The sequence below is a fragment of the Panulirus ornatus genome, chromosome 23 (genome assembly GCF_036320965.1).
Source record: "Panulirus ornatus isolate Po-2019 chromosome 23, ASM3632096v1, whole genome shotgun sequence".
NCBI lineage: Eukaryota > Metazoa > Arthropoda > Malacostraca > Decapoda > Palinuridae > Panulirus > Panulirus ornatus.
In genome coordinates this window covers 3,875,502-3,895,000 of record NC_092246.1, presented here as the reverse complement: position 1 = coordinate 3,895,000, position 19,499 = coordinate 3,875,502, and the positions used below count along the sequence as shown (strand labels likewise).

Genomic DNA, 19,499 nt, shown 5'->3' with positions numbered 1-19,499 from the left:
TATACAACGAAGAGATGGCGTCCTAGCTACATCTCTTCGTTGTATGTCAACTGACTGTCATATTTGTTTCTTGTGTCTCCCTGATGATGTGATTATTACACGAAAGTGCACTTGGGAACTTATCATCGAGTTTCATTTCCACGAGGTTAAGGAATTCATTTGATCACAGCGCTGAATTGTCATCTCTTCCAATATATATATATATAGATATATATATATATAAATATATAAATATATAATATATATATATATATATTCCTATGAGTCCACGGGGAAAATGAAACACGAAAAGTTCCCAAGTGCATTTTCGTGTAATGTTCACATCATCAGGAAGATACAAGAAAGAAGTATAACTGTCAGTTGATATACAACGAAGAGATGGCGTCCTAGCTACATCTCTTCATACTGCTACTGCTACATATACATATACGACTACTGCTACATATACACATACTGTTACTGCTACATATACACATACGACTACTGCTACTACTACTGCTACTGCCACAGCGACACTCCTGCAGGTGTCTGGGACCCGTTACGCCACACTCACCGTTCGCTGGATCTGGAGGTCGAGGAAATGGCGGGGTCGCTTGCGTAGTCTGGGCTGCACGGTAGACGAGAGAGATGCATTAGAACATGCGCTCCCAATGTATGACGTCACACATCTGATGCAAGGTCCCCCCCCTCCCCTTCCCCCAGCGACCGTCCACCCCGAGCACGACCCTACGAACTAACGACCAGCGACGACTGTACGACCCTCCCCCCCTTTATGAAGGGGAGAGGGTGGATGGGATGGAGATGGAGATGGGATGATCTTTGACCCGTCAGGTTCAAAGGTCAAGCCATGAGGAAGGAGAGGGGGGGGGGGGGGTTAAGTTAAGGTGGTGGTGCTCCACCTGGGTCGTACAGGTCGTGTTCATATGGTGTCGCAAGGTCGTGCTCATAAGGGAGTCGTATCGTTATCGTGCTCAAGGAATAAACAGGGCTGTACAGCAAGCTTGGGGATGGGGGAGAGGATGGGAGGTTAGAGTATACTGCGGGGAGAATGTACAGTGGGGAGAATACAGGACTGGGATATAGTACAGAGAGTGGGAGGACTACAGAAATGGGAGTTTAGACAGTATCGTGAGGGAGGGAAGAGTGGGGTGAGGTCAGTGTCATGGATATACACATTAGGACAGTATACAGAATGGGGAGAGTATACAGTGGAGTCTGGGTATTATGTATAGACGGGCAGGGAAGGTATGGCGTCAACAGTATACATAGAGGTATACATCATACAAACACGTTCACTGTGGTCTTTAAGGAAAGGATCCTCCATTATATTTTTCTCTTTGTCAAATTACAATAATCCTTATATGATACACAACTCATATATATATATATATATATATATATATATATATATATATATATATATATATATATATATATATATATAAATATATATATATATATATATATATATATATATATATATATATATATATATATATATATATATAAATAAATAATTAGAGAGAATTCTTTCCTTAAATCCTATATACATACATGTAGACATACAATGTATATACAGTACAAAAGACCTTATTCATAAGTTAAAAACATTCCCAAATCCCGATGGGAGATATGAGAAATTATGTTAAAATCATCAGTAATGACAAATAATGTACAAAACAGACATGTACAAAACAGATACAAAATATTCTTTAGTTAAGAGCCAATCAAAATGAAGTACCAATGCATAAGTGTACAGAGAGCAAGTGGACGAATATAACAAATTAGTGTACGTGCAAGATTAAAATTGGTAGTCATGTATCACACACACACACACACACACACACACACACACACACACACACTGACGGACAGGCAATGTCTCGTACTACAATCAGCCTAATAAAAAAAAATTACCTTACTTTTCTGAGTTTCTGATAAGACTCTGTAAATAACTGTCAAACGTTATGCACAAATCCTATCATCGCTACCCATGTTTGACTTATAAATGGATAGATTATAATCACAGACGCCTTCTGAGCATACAACCACCTGCCTAACTCTACTTACTTATACTCTTATATGGGAGTTTATAAATATCTCATGACTTACCTAATTAAGATATCTTTGGACTTTATTCAAATGCATGTTGGTAAAGGTGAATAACATAATCAGTTATAAATGGTTCCATTGACCATGATATCGATGTGCCATTCTGTGGCATACGTGAGGGTGAGCCGCTGGCAATGGCGTTCGTCAGGGGGAGCTACTGACACTGGCATACGTCAGGGTGAGCCGCTGGTACTGGCGTTCGTCATGGGGAACTACTGACACTGTGGCATACGTCAGGGTGAGCCACTAACACGGGAGCTACTGACATTGTGGCATACGCCAGGGTGAGCTACTGACACTGTGGCATTCGCCAGGGGGGAGCTGCTGACACTGGCATTCGTCAGGGTGAGCTGCTGACACTGGCATTCGTCAGGGTGAGCTGCTGACACTGTGGCATTCGGCAGGATGAGCTAGTGACACTGTGGCATTCGTTAGGGTGAGCTAGTGACACTGTGGCATTCGTTAGGGTGAGCCGCTGACACTGTGGCATTCGTCAGGGTGAGCTGCTGACACTGTGGCATTCGGCAGGATGAGCTACTGACACTGGCATTCGTCAGGGAGAGATACTGACGACCACATGAGCCAGAGTTTTTTTTTCCTGTGGTTCAGAATTATCACCACGAGCAAAACAGGAGACCGTCGTCCACTGCGTACGCACTAAAATGTACCTGCGTACGCGATCACGTCTTCGTACGCCAAAATACTGCGCAGAGGTGACCACGAAAACCGAAAAGAAGCCACCGCAACTGTTCATGGCCCAGCACAAAAAGAAAGCTTAAAAAAAAAGGGAATAAAAAAAAAAGCTTGAGCAGCAGCAGCACCATCACTCATCAAGGGCGACCATCTGCACCAGTGTGGCCAATGAGTGATCACCTCCTCCCTCCCCGCCATGCCCGCCCGGCCCGGCGCCAGGCCAGTTGACCAACAGACAGACAAACAGACGTCCATCACATCCACCTTAAACGGTGCGCTCTTCCTCCGCTTCCGTCACTTCGTTTCAGGCCTTCCATACTTACCGAATGATCCTTTTCCTCTAAACTGATTAGCTGTGTGTGTGTGTGTGTGTGTGTGTGTGTGTGTGTGTGTGTGTGTGTGTGTGTGTGCGGTAATCGCTACGCGCTAGCGATCCCTCACGGCAAAGACTCCTAGGGCCTCGCAGCAGGAACAACACGCGGCCTCCCTTTCATTACCACCTGCTGTCTAAACCTTCCCTCCGTCTTGTCCCTCCGGACAAGGTTCGATTCCCCCCCCAACCCAAGTTCTCACGTCTGAGTTCATGCACTACGCGACTGCTGCCATGCACCTCCCACTAGCAGCAATTACGTATTGATCGGCCTCAGTAGAGCGTCACACGCGCGTGGAGGGGCGGCGGCGGAGCAGCAGTCTACGTTCACGACGAAGAATTGCCCTAAAAATTATTTTTTGCTCGAGGGTTTTGAAGAAAACACCCTCCCCCCCCCTTCCACCACATCTGAGGGTTGTCATTATATAACCCCCCCCTCACCCCACTAACAAGGCCTATTAGGAGTTCCCGCAGTCTCAAGGCTACGCGCGCGCTACGATCAGCAGCTGGGGAGGGAGGGACTTCTCTGGAATCTCGTGTGAAGTTCCTGGACGCATCTGCTCCTCCGGTGACGCCACACGGAAGGTGACTTTTCACTCGCGGCGTAAACCAAAGCAGACGACAGACGGAGTCACATACGACAAATATATACACCAAAAACAGGTTATCGTGGATGGAAGACAGACAGAAAATGGGATACGTTGTACTGAACGACAGAGCAGGCGATACACTGCAATGGATGACGAAGAGAGGATAGGCCACGCTAGCTTAGATCTCGGGATAGGCTGGACTGGACAGACAGAGGCGCAGAGGATAGTTTTTAAAACAGATGGGAATGAGAGAAGGAACTCTCCAGACAACCTCAAACACTCGACCCGAAAAAAAAAAACAAAAGACGGGAGAACCAATGCCTTACCCACGGCAAATAGACATTATCCCCTCCCAGTAATTTTTTGTTCACGAAACCTCACTTCAACAATATCTCGGTCAAACACACTGAGTGGCCTGTCATTGCATGTAATGAGCACACATCACTTACGTTCAGACTTCTTGTACATTTAAGTCTTATAAAAATATATATATTCACTTCCCAGCCAGCTAATGTGCATATCATGCCTCTGGATACATAGAGAATTCTATAATCTGACAATTATCTTATGGTCTATCAAGCACATATAGAATTCTATAACCTGATAATTATTATATCTTCTATCAGCATATGACTATTATTAATATTACGTAATTATACCTAATTATACCTATACAGCCAAACGCTTGAATATCACTGTTGTACCGTCGGATCATAACCCCATCACCTGATCACTTCTGTATATGTTGTACTGGTACACAACCGAGTGACGTATCGATTACCCCGACACGTCCACAACCCTCGAGAGGATCATTACGTCTTCTGTTGTTCGTTATACCAACCAGTCCTGCGTATTGTTGTGATTGGACCAATTTACGAAGTTTCCTTACGCATTTGGCAGATAACTAAATCCCTTAACATATCACAAATTCATTATGTTGTACGGTTGAATAGCACGAACGGACGAAGTACAACTTAGAAGAACTTAAAAAAATATAGGTCTGAAAAAGATTATTTCACGTGACGCAGCGCATTGCGCAGGGCGCACATCTCCTCCACGTGGGAGCAGGAAATGTTTGTAAACACGTGACGTCAGCATGTGACGTCACGCCACCCATGTGGACGGGCGCCTTGCGGCCTGACTCTGACAAGTAAATAATTATTGTCGCTGTCAGGGGCCACTTGACGTGTCACTTGATGAGGATTTTCCTCCTTATGGTCGCGGTGCTGATTCACACAAGTCTTCTACGGGAGGCTGCGCAGTGCTCTAGAGACTGCGCTCTGTTTGAGGAGGTCTGTCAAGTGTTTTAAGAAGTTAGAACAGTGCGCAGGTGGAATACGTAGTGCTCAAGAGGATACAGCTGCGCAGTGCTCAAGGGGGGTCTGAGCTGTACTCAAGAGGGCTGCGCATCATTCAAGAGGGGGATGGTCGCTGTTCAAGAGAATCTGCGCAGTATAACACCTGCCTACGACAAGATACACGCATAGTATGGTCAAAATCCTGTGTGTGGGGATAATAGTACGCAAGGTCAGACAAAATCAGTATTGTGTAAACGGTAGAAAGCAATCTAGCCATCAGGGACGAGCCACTTTGCGCAAAAAGAGCATCCGCCACTTGAGAAGTGCGCAACCAACCTCAGTCCGACTGGCGAGTAAAAGGTGGGGGGGGGGGGGTCTGCGCAGCGTGTGTTACAAATGGCCATTCAGAGAGACGTGCCAGGGGAGCGCAGTCTGCTGGAATTACACCGACAACCAATCTGCTCGAGGGAACGCCGAGAGCCAGTCTGCGCAGCGCACTGCGGAAGTGTACATAATGAACAAAAACTAGTCCGCGCAATCCAAAAATAACCGATAAATAAGTGCGCGTTGAAAAAATCTTTTACAGTGCACATAGAAGCGCAGTCGGCGTAGCGCAATGAGGGACTGTACAACATGTTCACTACCAGATAAAGTCTAATCTGCGCCGAGTAAAACAGAGCACCGCATAGCGCACACACAAAAGCTGGTCTGTAGTACAGAATGAGGGTTACAGCCGCGCACTGCAGAACAACCTTGCTTGCGCAGTGCAAGACAAGTGAAATAAAAGAAGGCGACCATGCGCACTGCACGACAAAAGCCAGTCTGCGCATCGTACATCAAAGACCCAGTCGGCAGAGTGAACCAGTGCACGGCATGCGCAGTGCACACACACACACACACACACACACACACACACACACACACACACGCTACTGCACAAGCACAGCAGAAGCTAGTGTGCGCAGTGCGAGACGATGCCGGAGTGCGCCTCTCTCCCTCCTCCAGGCGCTCGAGCAAGAATAACAAGTGTGTCAATGTACGGAGAAGCCTAGCCTCCCCCCCCTCCCCCCCGCGCCTGGCGGATGCTAAGTAAATATGACCTTAACAAAACACCGTCCCTTCCCCCCTAACCCCCCCCCCCCCCGTGGGATCATCATCATCATCATCATCATACTTCTTAAGATAAACATCGACCATAATGAAATAACCAACATCTGAGGCGAGAGATAACATCAGGAAAATAAACACCAATTCACGCGCGAATAAAGAGAAAATAAATAGCACGCATTAAAAACGATGTGTTTACAGGAGAATATATTTCATTTATATATACATTAACATCGTAAATGAATATGACTTTCCCCAAGGGTTAGGTGAGGAGGCCCCGTACGCAGTACAGAGAGTGGAGCGCAGTGTCGCAGCGCGTCTTCCAAACCCGCATCGCATCTCGGCTTCTGACGGAACCAGGACACGGTCGAATATCAACGCACAGCAGGCTGGCCGGCCGCCGCGCCCGTCCACTTGCAAGCACTGTGCCCACAACTGTGTCTTGAGTGACACATCCTTGTGGGGATACAATCACGTCAACACTTCCTCCTCCTCCACCTCCTCATCCCCCATCTAGAACGCGACGCACGCACGTACGCGCGTCGCGTTCGACCCAGCGTCCCAAGCCAGAGGGAAGGAAACTTACAATGATGACTTGACCTCCCGCAACAAGGACGAGCCGTCGGCACAACTCAGCTCGCCATGATGATGACAGTACGAGAAATGATATACCCCCCCATTAGAGCGAGTAATTACTCCATCAGTAACCTCCACCAGCCCGTCCACTCGACGCTAAGTTATCCACATGTGAAAATACCACGTAAGACTAAATGTGCATTGTATATACATCCAAACAGAATGCATACAAAAGTTACCTTTATGTTGAGAGGGAAATTAGCTGAATTTTTCTTATTACTACGGGGAAATGAAACACGATAAGTTCCCAAGTGCACTTTCGTGTAATGATCACATCATCAGGGGAGGCACAAGAAAGACTTATAAGTCAGTTGATATGCAAGAGACGTGTGTGTGTGTGTGTGTGTGTGTGTGTGTGTGTGTGTGTGTGTGTGTGTGTGAGCATCAGTGTGAAAGAGGAAACGTTCATAAAACAAGTTTATAAGTACGTCCCACCTGTACAGCGTGTTCTAATCGCTCCCTCTTTCGCTGTCGACACTCGAACATATGCCAAGAAATGTTGGCAAAAACACCAATAACACGCAGCAAATGTTTCGGAAGGGGGTTCGAGGCCATATTTTCTTTTATGTTTTCCTTAATTTCACGTTTATAAATTAAATGAACCTGTATTAAAGGCATTCGTTTAAAATCATGGAAATGCTCAGCGCTTACAAGTGTGTGTGTGAAAGCATTTGTAAATAAATTTACAGTGTCGCCTGTTCATCGCTCCTGTAAACATAAGTGGAACACCTCAATACGTTTTTAAGATATTTTTCTTAAAGTGTTACTTGTTTTAAGATATATTTCTTAAAGTGTTACTTAAGATATATTTCTTAAAGTGTTACTTAAGATATATTTCTTAAAGTGTTACTTGTTTTAAGATATATTTCTTAAAGTGTTACTTGTTTTAAGGTATATTTCTTAAAGTGCTACTTGTTTTAAGATATATATCTTAGTGTCGCTTGTTTTAAGATATATTTCTTAAAGCGTTACTTGTTTTAAGATATTTTTCTTAAAGCGTTACTTGCCAATGGTCCTGTTTACGGCAACAGATCGCAGGACAAGCAACGGCCGGCAACAGTCCCCACCGTTGGCGGCAGAAAACAGAATCGAACTAGAAACTCACGCTTGAGTTACCCCCACACCCCCCACACCCGAAGCCAACACCCAGCTTCCGCATACCACAGAAAACGGGATGCAGGGCGTTACGAAATGGAACTGCACCACCGGAAGGCAGCAGAAGACCCCGGGAAGGTCGCTACCCGCGGCCCAGGCTCGCCGCTGCAAGGTCACCACACACACGCACACACACACACACACACACACTGACACACACACACACACACACACACACACATACACTGGAGTTACTACACGTATATCTTAACCTCTCTCTATCATTTACTCCAACTTCAGCCAACAAATCCTTCGGCATGAGACGTGCATCAAGAGTACACATCCCTACGAAAAAAGAAAATGGATTGTGGGGAAACTAGGTCAGGAGAAGACGCTGATGAACGAACTTATATCCGCTCACACGCGCCTGCCTTGAAAAATGTCCGGTGGACGAAAAAGGAAAACAAGAAAATAAATGTTTACGTATTTACCGGAACCCGGGCCCACGGTGAAGTGTATACCCCCACCCCCAACCCTCCTACCCTATCCCCCCCCAGGCATCCTCCTCCCCTCCTCCTCCCCCTCTCTCTCTCTCTCTCTCCCTAGCTACTAGGTGTAACACACACACTCTCTCTCTCTCTCTCTCTCTCTCTCTCTCTCTCTCTCTCTCTCTCTCTCTCTCTCTCTCTCTCTCCCCGCAACATCCACCTCCCCAACCCATTGCTACTCCCCTCGAGGGGATCTACTCCCCACCCACTGCCCGCGCGACGTGACACGGGGGGGAGGTGGGGGGGGTGTAGAGGAGCGAACGAACGAGATCGGTCCCTATTTCGCCTGTGTATAAGGGCGTCATGCATCATCATCAGCAGCAGCAGGAGCCGCTTCAACAGCACTCAACCGCCACCCTCCCCCCCTCCCCCCCACTACAACAAACACCATCCCCCACCCAACACCGCCACCCCACACCCCCACCCCACACCCCCACCCCTCACCCCCATCCCACCCCACCCCACACCCAACACCCCCATCCCACCCCACCCCACACCCCCACCCCCACCCCACCCCACACCCCCATCCCACACCCCACACCCCACACCCCCACCCCACACCCCCACCCCACACCCACACCCCACACCCCACCCCACACCCACACCCCACAACCCCACCCCACACCCCCACCCCACACCCCCACCCCACACCCCCACCCCAAACCCCCACACCCCCACCCAACACCCCACCCCACACCCACACCCACACCCCACACCCCCATCCCACCCCACACCCACACCCCCATCCCACACCCCACACCCCCATCCCACCCCACCCCACCCCACACCCCACACCCCCATCCCACCCCACCCCACACCCCCTTCCCACCCAACACCCCCACCCCACACCCCCACCCTTGTCTATCCCTATACCTCCTCGTGTTCTATCCTTGTCTTACCATCCCCCACCCCCCAACCCTGTCTCTCCCCCACCCCCCCATCCTTACCCACTGTACCCACCTACCTCACCCACTCCTCCCCCCAACCCCCCACGCAATTATGGGGGGGGTGGGGGCAAGACAGGGCGATAACTGGGAGCGTCGCTGGGCCGTCCGTCCGGCACGGCACGTACGCCCCTAATGCTTTCCCAGGAGGATTCAAACCCGCGCCGCCTCTTATCATACTAAAAATAATCCGGTTTTTTTTTTTTTTCTCTCTCTCTCTCTCTTTTGTAAAGCTGCTGCTCGGAGAGTAAACAAATAAACTGGCGGATCGAAGCCGTTGAGAGAGAGAGAGAGAGAGAGAGAGAGAGAGAGAGAGAGAGAGAGAGAGAGAGAGAGAGAGAGAGAGAAGGCGCTGCCGTGTTCAAGGGGCAGTCCGGGGCAGGGGGGGTGTGGGTGATGTCCACGCTGATAAACTGGGCTAGGGAGGGAAACTAAAAGGACACGGTAATGATGTATGTATATGACGTCCGTCTGGTACACACACACACACACACACACACACACACACACTCGCGTGGCCCCTATCTCTTCCCCCAGCGGAAGATATCACAGCGATCACCAAACCAGGTAATATGCATGAGGAAAACCCGGGTTCTGAGACCCAGGGTCCAACCAACGGTAGAGACATATAGCTGATCTCAACCTGTCACTTTACCCCAGTGGTAGGCGCCCACCCCCCAGTTACCCAGCATTCCCCTGGGCCTCCAACCCTCTGACCTTGTATTTCCGGTATGTGTGTGGGGAGGAGGACGCTTTAACTTCCCAGTCTCATCGCTTCACGATCCCCGTCTCATTCTTATCTGTACTGCATGAACCACAATCTGAACATATGATTTTGAGGAAACTGGTTTGGGAAAGGATTCTTGACAATGATCACCGAATAAAAGAGGTGAAAGTGGGTGCTTTTATGGCTAAAAATCGAACCTCGGGATTTCTCACATAACCTGTTCCATATCAAGTGGCCAGAGTTAACCCGATGCCACTGCCCAAATGTGTATGCAAATGAGGCGAGCAAAAGTGTAACTTTACAGAAACTGTCTCAACTGGACCGTGTGGTGTGATCCCCCTCCCATCCCCCAACCCCCGTCGTGGCCACATACAGAACAAGCGTTCGTGTACGACTGTCAGAGACTCAGTCTGGGCCACGACGGCACCACAGACACGTCGTACGGCCAAAGACGCGAGGAATTCTGAAGAGGCAAAGTATAAATGAACGAAAACGTTGAGTCAGGGAAACGTTTCACGACGATGTCCAATGGCGGCCGTATTTTCGAACTGGTACAATGAGCGACGGGTGGAAGGCTCCACCACAGTGTAACAGGAAAACGTTTCCGACCAGCGGCATAAACGTTCCTGGGAACGTGCACGAACGCACGAGTCTGGAGTGACGGTGCACGGAGAGCACCACCCTCCTGCTGCAGCACGTCAAACCTCCAGCCTCACTCACCCAAGCTGAGTCGCAGACGACACAGACATTCAGTCACCAAGTCCAACACGATCGTAGATACAAGCGATATAGCGGCTTCTCACACCCCCGAACTCAGGATTCGCGAAATGTACCTGCTCCAGGCAAATGGCCATCACAAGGACAATGGTGGGTAGGAGGGTCGTGTGGCTAACTAGCCGAGAGGAGGAGACGCAGAAGAAGCAGCAGCAGCAGCAACAGGTTCTGCTGGGGAGTCTGCTGGCTGGCCCCCAGAGAGGGACGAGATGGCCGACGAACGCGACGGGTACTGATGCCGGGTCACGTGCTGGCCTCCCAATCACATGCAGACTGACCAAACCGCACGCCCACGCAACACACACACACACACACACACACACACACACACACACACACACACACACACACACGAGATATATATATATATATATATATATATATATATATATATATATATATATATATATATATATATATATATAGAGAGAGAGAGAGAGAGAGAGAGAGAGAGAGAGAGAGAGAGATGTGTGTCTCCCAGGACGTGTGAAGCCAGCACTATCCTGGTACTTTATTGCAGCACACTCACCTCACCATGTGGCGGACGGGGGTCCCCTTTTTTTTTCCTCTTACGGTGAGAATCATTTCGAGATGAACTGCAAAATTCTTGGGTGAATCGGATAATCCTATTTGAGAGACTGAATTCTCAAATCTTTACTTGTATAGACATTCAGACAGACAGTGGTCGCATGGGTGAAGGGTACATGGCTAATGGCGTACGTGGAAGCAAGTAAAGAGAGCGTATGGCGTAGGTGAAGGCACGTACAGAGAGCGTATGGCGTAAGTGGAGGCAAGTACAATGGGGACAGTACACCTGTCATACGTAGTAAGAGGATGACACGTGGGTCCGAGCTGGCCTCAGGGACCCCCACAGGGTCCTGGTTCCCCTCCAAGCTTTCAGCCCAACGCAAAGGGAGAGAGGGGGAGGTTGGGCTGAGGTCATGGGGAGAGGTGGGGGAAGGCCTTCCAGAACGACACTTCTTAAGGGGTAATGTGATCAAAACCTTCATGATTCTAAACTGCTAAGACCATCTCGACAACGAACTGTCTTCGAAAGATGCAAGCAAAAAAAAAAAAAACACACACACACGACGTTTCAAAGCAAGAAACAAAGACAACTTGCTGGAAAGAATGCAAAGAACATACCGCCATAGCTTTAGTTTATGTATGACTTTACACTCAGTCATGACAATGTTGATCATAGACAGAATTCTAATAAAACATTGCAATAGTATAGGGAATTCAAGGGATCGGGGGGAAGGGGGTGGTGTCCCAAGTGGGCCTTCCCCCCTTACTGTAACAGAGAGGAAAGGACAGGGAAGAATCCTTCCTCGTGGAGGATAAACCCTCGAAGCCCGAAGAAGAAGAGGAGGAGGAGGAGGAGGAGGAGGAGGAGGAGGAGGAGGAGGAGGAGGAGGAGGAGGAGGAGCAGCAGCAGCAGCAGCAGCAGCAGCAGCAGCAGACTTCCGAGGGTAACGTAACAACAGAAGAGTCAGTCCCCTGACCCCAACACTTAAGTGACGCTACAACACCAAAGGAATCATAGTCCTCCCTCACCCACCCACCCACTCACCCACCCACCCACACACACGGGACGAAAAGTTCTTCAGTCCCACAAAATGGAAGGGCTAAGTTTACCTGTCCCACACACAAGGAAAGGGTCAAGTTTCCTATCCCTAAAAAAAAAAAACCCATGGGAGGTGGGAATGACGTGGGTCTTCCTATCCAACCCCAGCGGGTGGGGCAACAGGTTTAGGGAAGGGGTGGGTGGGGGAGAGACAGTTTCCTTGATATTCTTCAATCACCTTATCCAGCTGTTGCGACATCTGGCAACAGACTTGCTACCAATTTACAATTCTCCGCGTTCACAACACTGGCTTTCCAACACCCTTGAAGAAAAAAGGGTCTTCACCCTTTCCCGTACCTTTCATATTCCCTCACACAAGTGCAAAGCCTTATCTTCAAAACTGTTATCATCTCCATCAACCTTTATACCTTCATCATCCAAAATCATCCGTACACTATATACACATATATATACATACCTCTATATAACCACTGAGAGCCGGTCTATATAATCCTGCATACATATATGTCTTCTATCCACCTTCAGCAGCGTTCCAAGTCATTCCTCCCCCAGAATTAATAATTCTCCTTCCTTTCTCCACCACCCACCACCAACACCACCACCACCACCACCAGACTCCCGCTCTTCATGCACGAACCCACAGATAACCCAGAGCAACAGCGGCCGGACACCTGTGTTGTGGTGGTGGCATGGCGACGGTCGTGACGAGGATTTAACGCCTACCCAGGTGCGCCAGGCAACGCCAGGAAGGGGGGGTGGAGGGCGACCCCCCCCGTCCGGTTTGGTTTGCTGTGCGTTTCTTTTTACACACACACACCCACCAGTCGTGAGCACGACGGGCTGTACGGCGCTTGATCACGTCGGCATTGACCTACGGGTGTCCTAGACCCGTCATGGTCAGGTCAAAGGCCAGTCCCTTCATACCCAAAGGTCGTACCGTCATGCTTGGGGGATCGTCTTCACCGTCATGCCCAAGGGTCGTTCGTCTGTGTTTAGTGGCCGAACCGTCGCACTCAAAAGAGATTAATGCATGGCATCATGAACGTGGTGTCGCATAAGATCACCTGGTACTGACGAGACGTCTCTCTCAAAAAGAACGCCTAGACAAACCACTCCGTCTCCTCCCTTCCTCTTCCTCCTCCTTCTTCCCTCCCTCCCCCCGACCTGCTCGTCTTAAAGGCCACGGGCTGTGCATACACTCACAACGGGATGGTTCTTGGAATTAACCCCACGAACACCTGAAGGTGGCCCGAGTCGACCCGATGGGTGGGTCTATCCTGACCGTACCCTCCTGCGCAGTCCATAGGCCAAAAGACGAAAGCCTAAATCAACCAATCAACCAACCAATGGTTCAACCAATCAACCAACCAACCAATGGTTCAACCAATCAACCAACCAGTGGTTCAACCAATCAACCAACCAATGGTTCAACCAATCAACTAACCAATGGGTCAACCAATCAACCAACCAGTGGTTCAACCAATCAACTAACCAACGGTTCAACCAATCAACCAACCAATGGTTCAGCCAATCAACCAACCAATGGTTCAACCAATCAACCAATGGTTCTAAGCGCGAGAGGCAATCCAATCGATCAGGCCAAGTCGAACACAGCGCGCACCCTCCTCACCATGAGCCCGACTGTGCCCCCAGCCCTCAACACGCAGCCAGACGTGGCGTTCAAGCTATTTTAAGCTGCCCGAAGTTTACCCTGATAAATGACCTGATGTTTACTAACTTGAATTTAAATGCGCTAGGTACAAATGCTTGTGGTTCAGCTGTCGCCACCAGGGAAAAAAAGTGCATCGTAACAAGGACGCCATCAAACCTCTCTCTCTCTCTCTCTCTCTCTCTCTCTCTCTCTCTCTCTCTCTCTCTCTCTCTCTCTCTCTCTCTCTCTCTCGGCTATACCACCAACCATCTCCTCAAAATCCTTCCTAAAGCGGGAATTCATTAATCACCTGACGTGGCGACAGCTTGCCAATAGCCCACTAGCTACTCTTAACCACCCCGAACAGCTGCCTCGCCCGTGGGGTGAAAATAAACACGCAACCCCCACCTTTACCCCCCATGCAACCCCCACCTTTACCCCCCATGCAACCCCCACCTTTACCCCCCATGCAACCCCCACCTTTACCCCCCATGCAACCCCACCTTTACCCCCATGCAACCCCACCTTTACCCCCATGCAACCCCACCTTTACCCCCCATGCAACCCCACCTTTACCCCCCATGCAACCCCCACCTTTACCCCCCATGCAACCCCACCTTTACCCCCATGCAACCCCACCTTTACCCCCCATGCAACCCCACCTTTACCCCCCATGCAACCCCCACCTTTACCCCCCATGCAACCCCCACCTTTACTCCCCATGCAACCCCACCTTTATCCATTTTCTACGGAGCTGTTGACAACCCGTCCACTACAATCTGGGTTGGTTACACAGACAAAACCAGGCGACATTATCTCCCTCACCACGATCCACCCGTGAGACGGACACGTCTGTACGTTAACAGACGTCTAGGTAAGGGAGATTAATTGGAAGTTTGAAAACACTTCGCCCGTTGTGTAAGTGATTTAACAGTCGACGTGAAATCTGTGATATCAATAAAATTTGTTAAGGGAAATTGTTTATCAGCACGAACAACAGGTTCTACAAACGTTCACTATAATGTATTCGACTTAAAAGATTTTAAAACCATATGTTATCATTCCTTTATCAAAGTAATAATAATAATAATAATAATAATAATAATAATAATAATAATAATGATAATAATAATAATGATAACTAATAAAAATAATATCAATAATAATAAATAATTACTGCAGATACTAAAGTAACATTTAATATAATGCCAGACTAAAGTGGATCACATATCACACAGTTTAATATTAATCAAGTATTCCCTTCTATTTTCACCTAGGTTTGGAAGGGCGACCCTTAAATTCAGATTTCGGCGAGATGGATTTCCATCTATTTCTTCTGTGGTCGTTACGGTAAAATCATCTTTATTTACGCACCGGACTGCCTCCTGATGTCACCGTACCATCTAGGAATATCAGGAAAGCCTATATTTATTCTCAGCTCACACCTACCACCCACCTCTTCAGCAAGTGACGAAACCCACCATCTCCACCTCGCCCATCTACGAAACTTTGAAAACTGAATCGTGTCCGTCCGTCTACTAATCATTCCCGGGTCTGTTAAACTTTAAACCAATAAAAGTTTCGCTTACTTCGAAGAAAGGAACTTGATAAAAACAGGGCGGGGAAGGAAAGTTTGGCGCGCGCGCGCACACACACACACACACACACACACACACACACACACACACACACACACACACACACACAGAGGCGGGTGATTTAATAAGTAGATTATCGTAAGAAATCTATCAGTAAGAAAACTCTTTTAATCTGTTACAACACCGGCGGTCAAACACAGGGTGTTCATGCAACATGAACAAGACGCACTGAACCTCACAGACCTCACTCCTCACAGACCTCACACCTCACGGACCTCACTCCTCACAGACCTTACTCCTCACAAACCTCAAACCTCACACCTCACAAACCTCACTCCCCACAGACCTCACTCCTCACGGACCTCACTCCTCACAGACCTCACTCCTCACAGACCTCACTCCTCATAGACCTGACACCTCATAGACCTCACCCCTTACTCCTCATAGACTTCACACCTCACTCCTCATAGACCTCACACCTTATAGACCTCACCCCTTACTCCTCATAGACTTCACACCTCACTCCTCATAGACCTCAGACCTCAGACCTCACTCCTCACAGACCTCATTCCTCACGTTAGTTGTAAAATATTACACGAAATGTCGATTTGCTGCAAAATATGAGGAAGACCCTCCCTCCTCACGCGCCGTCTGATGCAATGATCAAATGTACATACGAAACTACATGTTCAGGGCAAATTAAAAAAAAAAAAAAAACGTGGATTCAAAACACGGGTTTGTTTACCTCCCATCCCGGGTTAGAGAGGAATAACTGAAGGCAAACAACAGCAGCAGATCAAGGGAGGGAGGGGGTCTTTTGGGGTCAGTTACCGACAGTAGACGAGATCAGAATGAGGCGATACGTATCAGTAAATCATCTATCTATAGACGTGTAATTTAAGGCAATCGTGGTCTTGACAGCCATACATCACTTTTTTTTTTAAACGCATCAGAGTGGCTTTATTCTAGACTAATCAATCCTTCCGTATCCATAAAAACGCCAGAGACATTATCGTTTCTCCTCCCCTCCTCCTCCCCCATCCCTGCCGTGTGTGTGTGTGTGTGTGTGTGTGTGTGTGTGTGTGTGTGTGTGTGTGTGTGTACACTAACATTACCAATCAACCAAAACCATCTCCTCCTCCTCCCTCTGCTCACATGGTGTTGGTTCTCGCCTTCAAGGAGTGGAGAGATGACAGCTCTGTTTGCCTTGCGTCCACGGTGGTCCGTGGTACACGTGTGTGCTAATACATCAATCATTCTCACAGTATTTATGATTGGGCGTGCTTATAAAAAAAACCCGACCAAGATTCGCACTAGGAAAATAATACCCTCAGTGGCTTTGCTCTCTCTCTCTCTCTCTGTAAATCGTAAACACACACACACACACACACACACACACACACACACGTGTGTGTGTGTGTGTGTGTGTGTGTGTGATCTTTCGTTCATTTATCTGATTTATCTAACGAAGGTGACAGCATAATTCTCTCTCTCTCTCTCTCTCTCTCTCTCTCTCTCTCTCTCTCTCTCTCTCTCTCTCTCTCTCTCTCTCTCTCTCTCTCTCTCCACGCATTACGAAGTTCCTTATTAGTAATAATGGTCCAAACAAGCTATTAAAAAGAGAAGTGACAGACGCGGCAGAACACACAACACAGCCCGCCAACACCAGCGCACAACAATACTGTGGCGTCGAAGTCTGAACACACACACACACACACACACACACACACACACACACACACACACAACATGACAAGACACGAAGGTCAGGGGCGCACCGAAGCTTTTGTTGATCAGTTGGAACATGACTCCCCCACCCTGCATGACAGACGAACACCCGCAGACATCCACCACCACACACTCCCTCGCTCCTACCACCATGGTGGAGCCGTGGTGCGGGGGAAGGGGTAAGTGGGAGTTTAAAACTGATCCACGTGGAGGAGAGTAAGAAAGGGGGCGCTGGTGGCCTTCCAAACATCCTCCACACATCCCCATTTCAATTCCTCCCACTCACAAAACAACCTCATCACACCCCCAACCCCCAACTCTTTCCAAGCCCAGACAACCAACCCAACCCCTCCCCTTTCCCCAACCCTCCCTCCTCTTCCACCTCTCCTCCCCCAGGGCCTCCCAACCTATTGGCTCGGGAGCGGACAGACCGGTGGTAAGGTACGCCATCACACTCCCTCTCCTTGCCAACTCTCTCTGACGTTTCATTCAACTTTCCTTCCTTTTTTATTATCACTCCTCCACACTGGCCGCTCTCCGATTCCCTCGGACCCTGAGAGCGCGCGGGCGTCGTGGTGTCGCTAGGGGAGTGACATGACATCACTGACATGTTATTTATAACTATATTCCTACGAGTCCACGGGGAAATGAACCTCGACGATAAGTTCCTAAGTGCACTTTCGTGTAATAATCACATCATCAGGGGAGATACAAGAAAGAAATATAGTTTTCAGTTGATACACAACGAAGTGACGTAGCTAAGACGCCATTTGGTAAACACGTGATTGTCTGAATGTACAGGAACAAGGTGTGTGTGTGTGTGTGTGTGTGTGTGTGTGTGTGTGTGTATATATATATATATATATATATATATATATATATATATATATATATATATATATATATATATATATATACACACAGGTGTATGTGGGTGGGTTGGGCCATTTTTTCGTGTTTCCTTGCGCTACCTTGCTAACGCGGGAAACGGCGACAAAGTATAATAAAACAATACTAATATATCGTTACTGGGATGGCCTTGAATAAGGCCTCAGCCGCCCGTGCCGCCTCTGCTAACACACACACACAAAAAAAACCAGCAAATACTGAGTCAATAAGGGTGGGGTCACCACACACCCAGTCCACCAGATTCGTCTTCTCACTGCTTCCTTCACACTCTATCTATCAACCCTCCTCCCTCCTCTACCCCCTTCCTTGTTTTACATAACTGAAATTAAAGTACAGCACATGTAATTATCAATGAACCCCAGTTTGTATGTCCACCTACGATATATATATATATATATATATATATATATATATATATATATATATATATATATATATATATATAGTGTTATGTTCCAGCTTCATAAACTCCACTTCCCCACCATCTTCTCCTCCCACTGTCTCCTCCACCTGCCTCTGTCCACCCACCTCCCACTGCCACCCGACCCTCCTCCCCCACCCCCACAATTCTAATTAAGTTGGCGAGGTTCAACTTTAATTGGGCTCGGGACTGCTGCATTGGTCTTTCGAGTGATAATTATAATGGGACTCACCGCGCATGTCACTTGCCACCTTTGAACATCAATTTTCTTATCATAATTTCGTTATATTATTAGTACAATAATCAAGATGCATTTTATCAGTGTGCTGACCGCCCGCCAGAGGGTGAGGGAACCTACATTGCTGTCTGTATCATTCACTATGTGTGTAACATTATGTCATGGATTTAATGTATCCTGGACGACCCTCCTCCCTCCCTCCCTCCACCCATGTTGGGAGGGAGGGAGGGAGGGGGATCCCTATGGTGCCCTGAACCCGACTTGGGACCCCACCTGTCCCCCCCCCCCCCCCCGGCCCATGTACTGTACCCACTGTATGCTCTGTACTGGCCTCCTTCATCTATCCCATACCTCTCACTGAAATGCTTTGTATTCATATATACATATTTTTTTTAATACCTTGTCGCTGTCTCCCACATTAGCGAGGTAGCGCAAGCAAACAGACGAAAGAATGATCAACCCGCCCACATAC

At 48.2% G+C, this 19,499-nt stretch overlaps 1 protein-coding gene across 6 annotated transcripts in view; it reads right to left on the bottom strand.

Annotated features, from left to right (window-relative positions):
* The window catches only part of LOC139756726 (SPARC-related modular calcium-binding protein 1-like), a 218,842-nt gene that overhangs the window by 151,593 nt on the left and 47,750 nt on the right, over positions 1 to 19,499 (bottom strand). For 5 of the 6 annotated variants that reach the window (XM_071676427.1, XM_071676429.1, XM_071676428.1 and 2 more), the window contains exon 2: positions 554 to 607. The exons of the other annotated variant lie outside the window; for it this stretch is intronic. In XM_071676427.1, the coding sequence (XP_071532528.1) occupies positions 554 to 607 (54 nt within the window). The remainder of the gene's footprint in view (positions 1 to 553; positions 608 to 19,499) is intronic. 6 annotated transcript variants of the gene reach the window in all.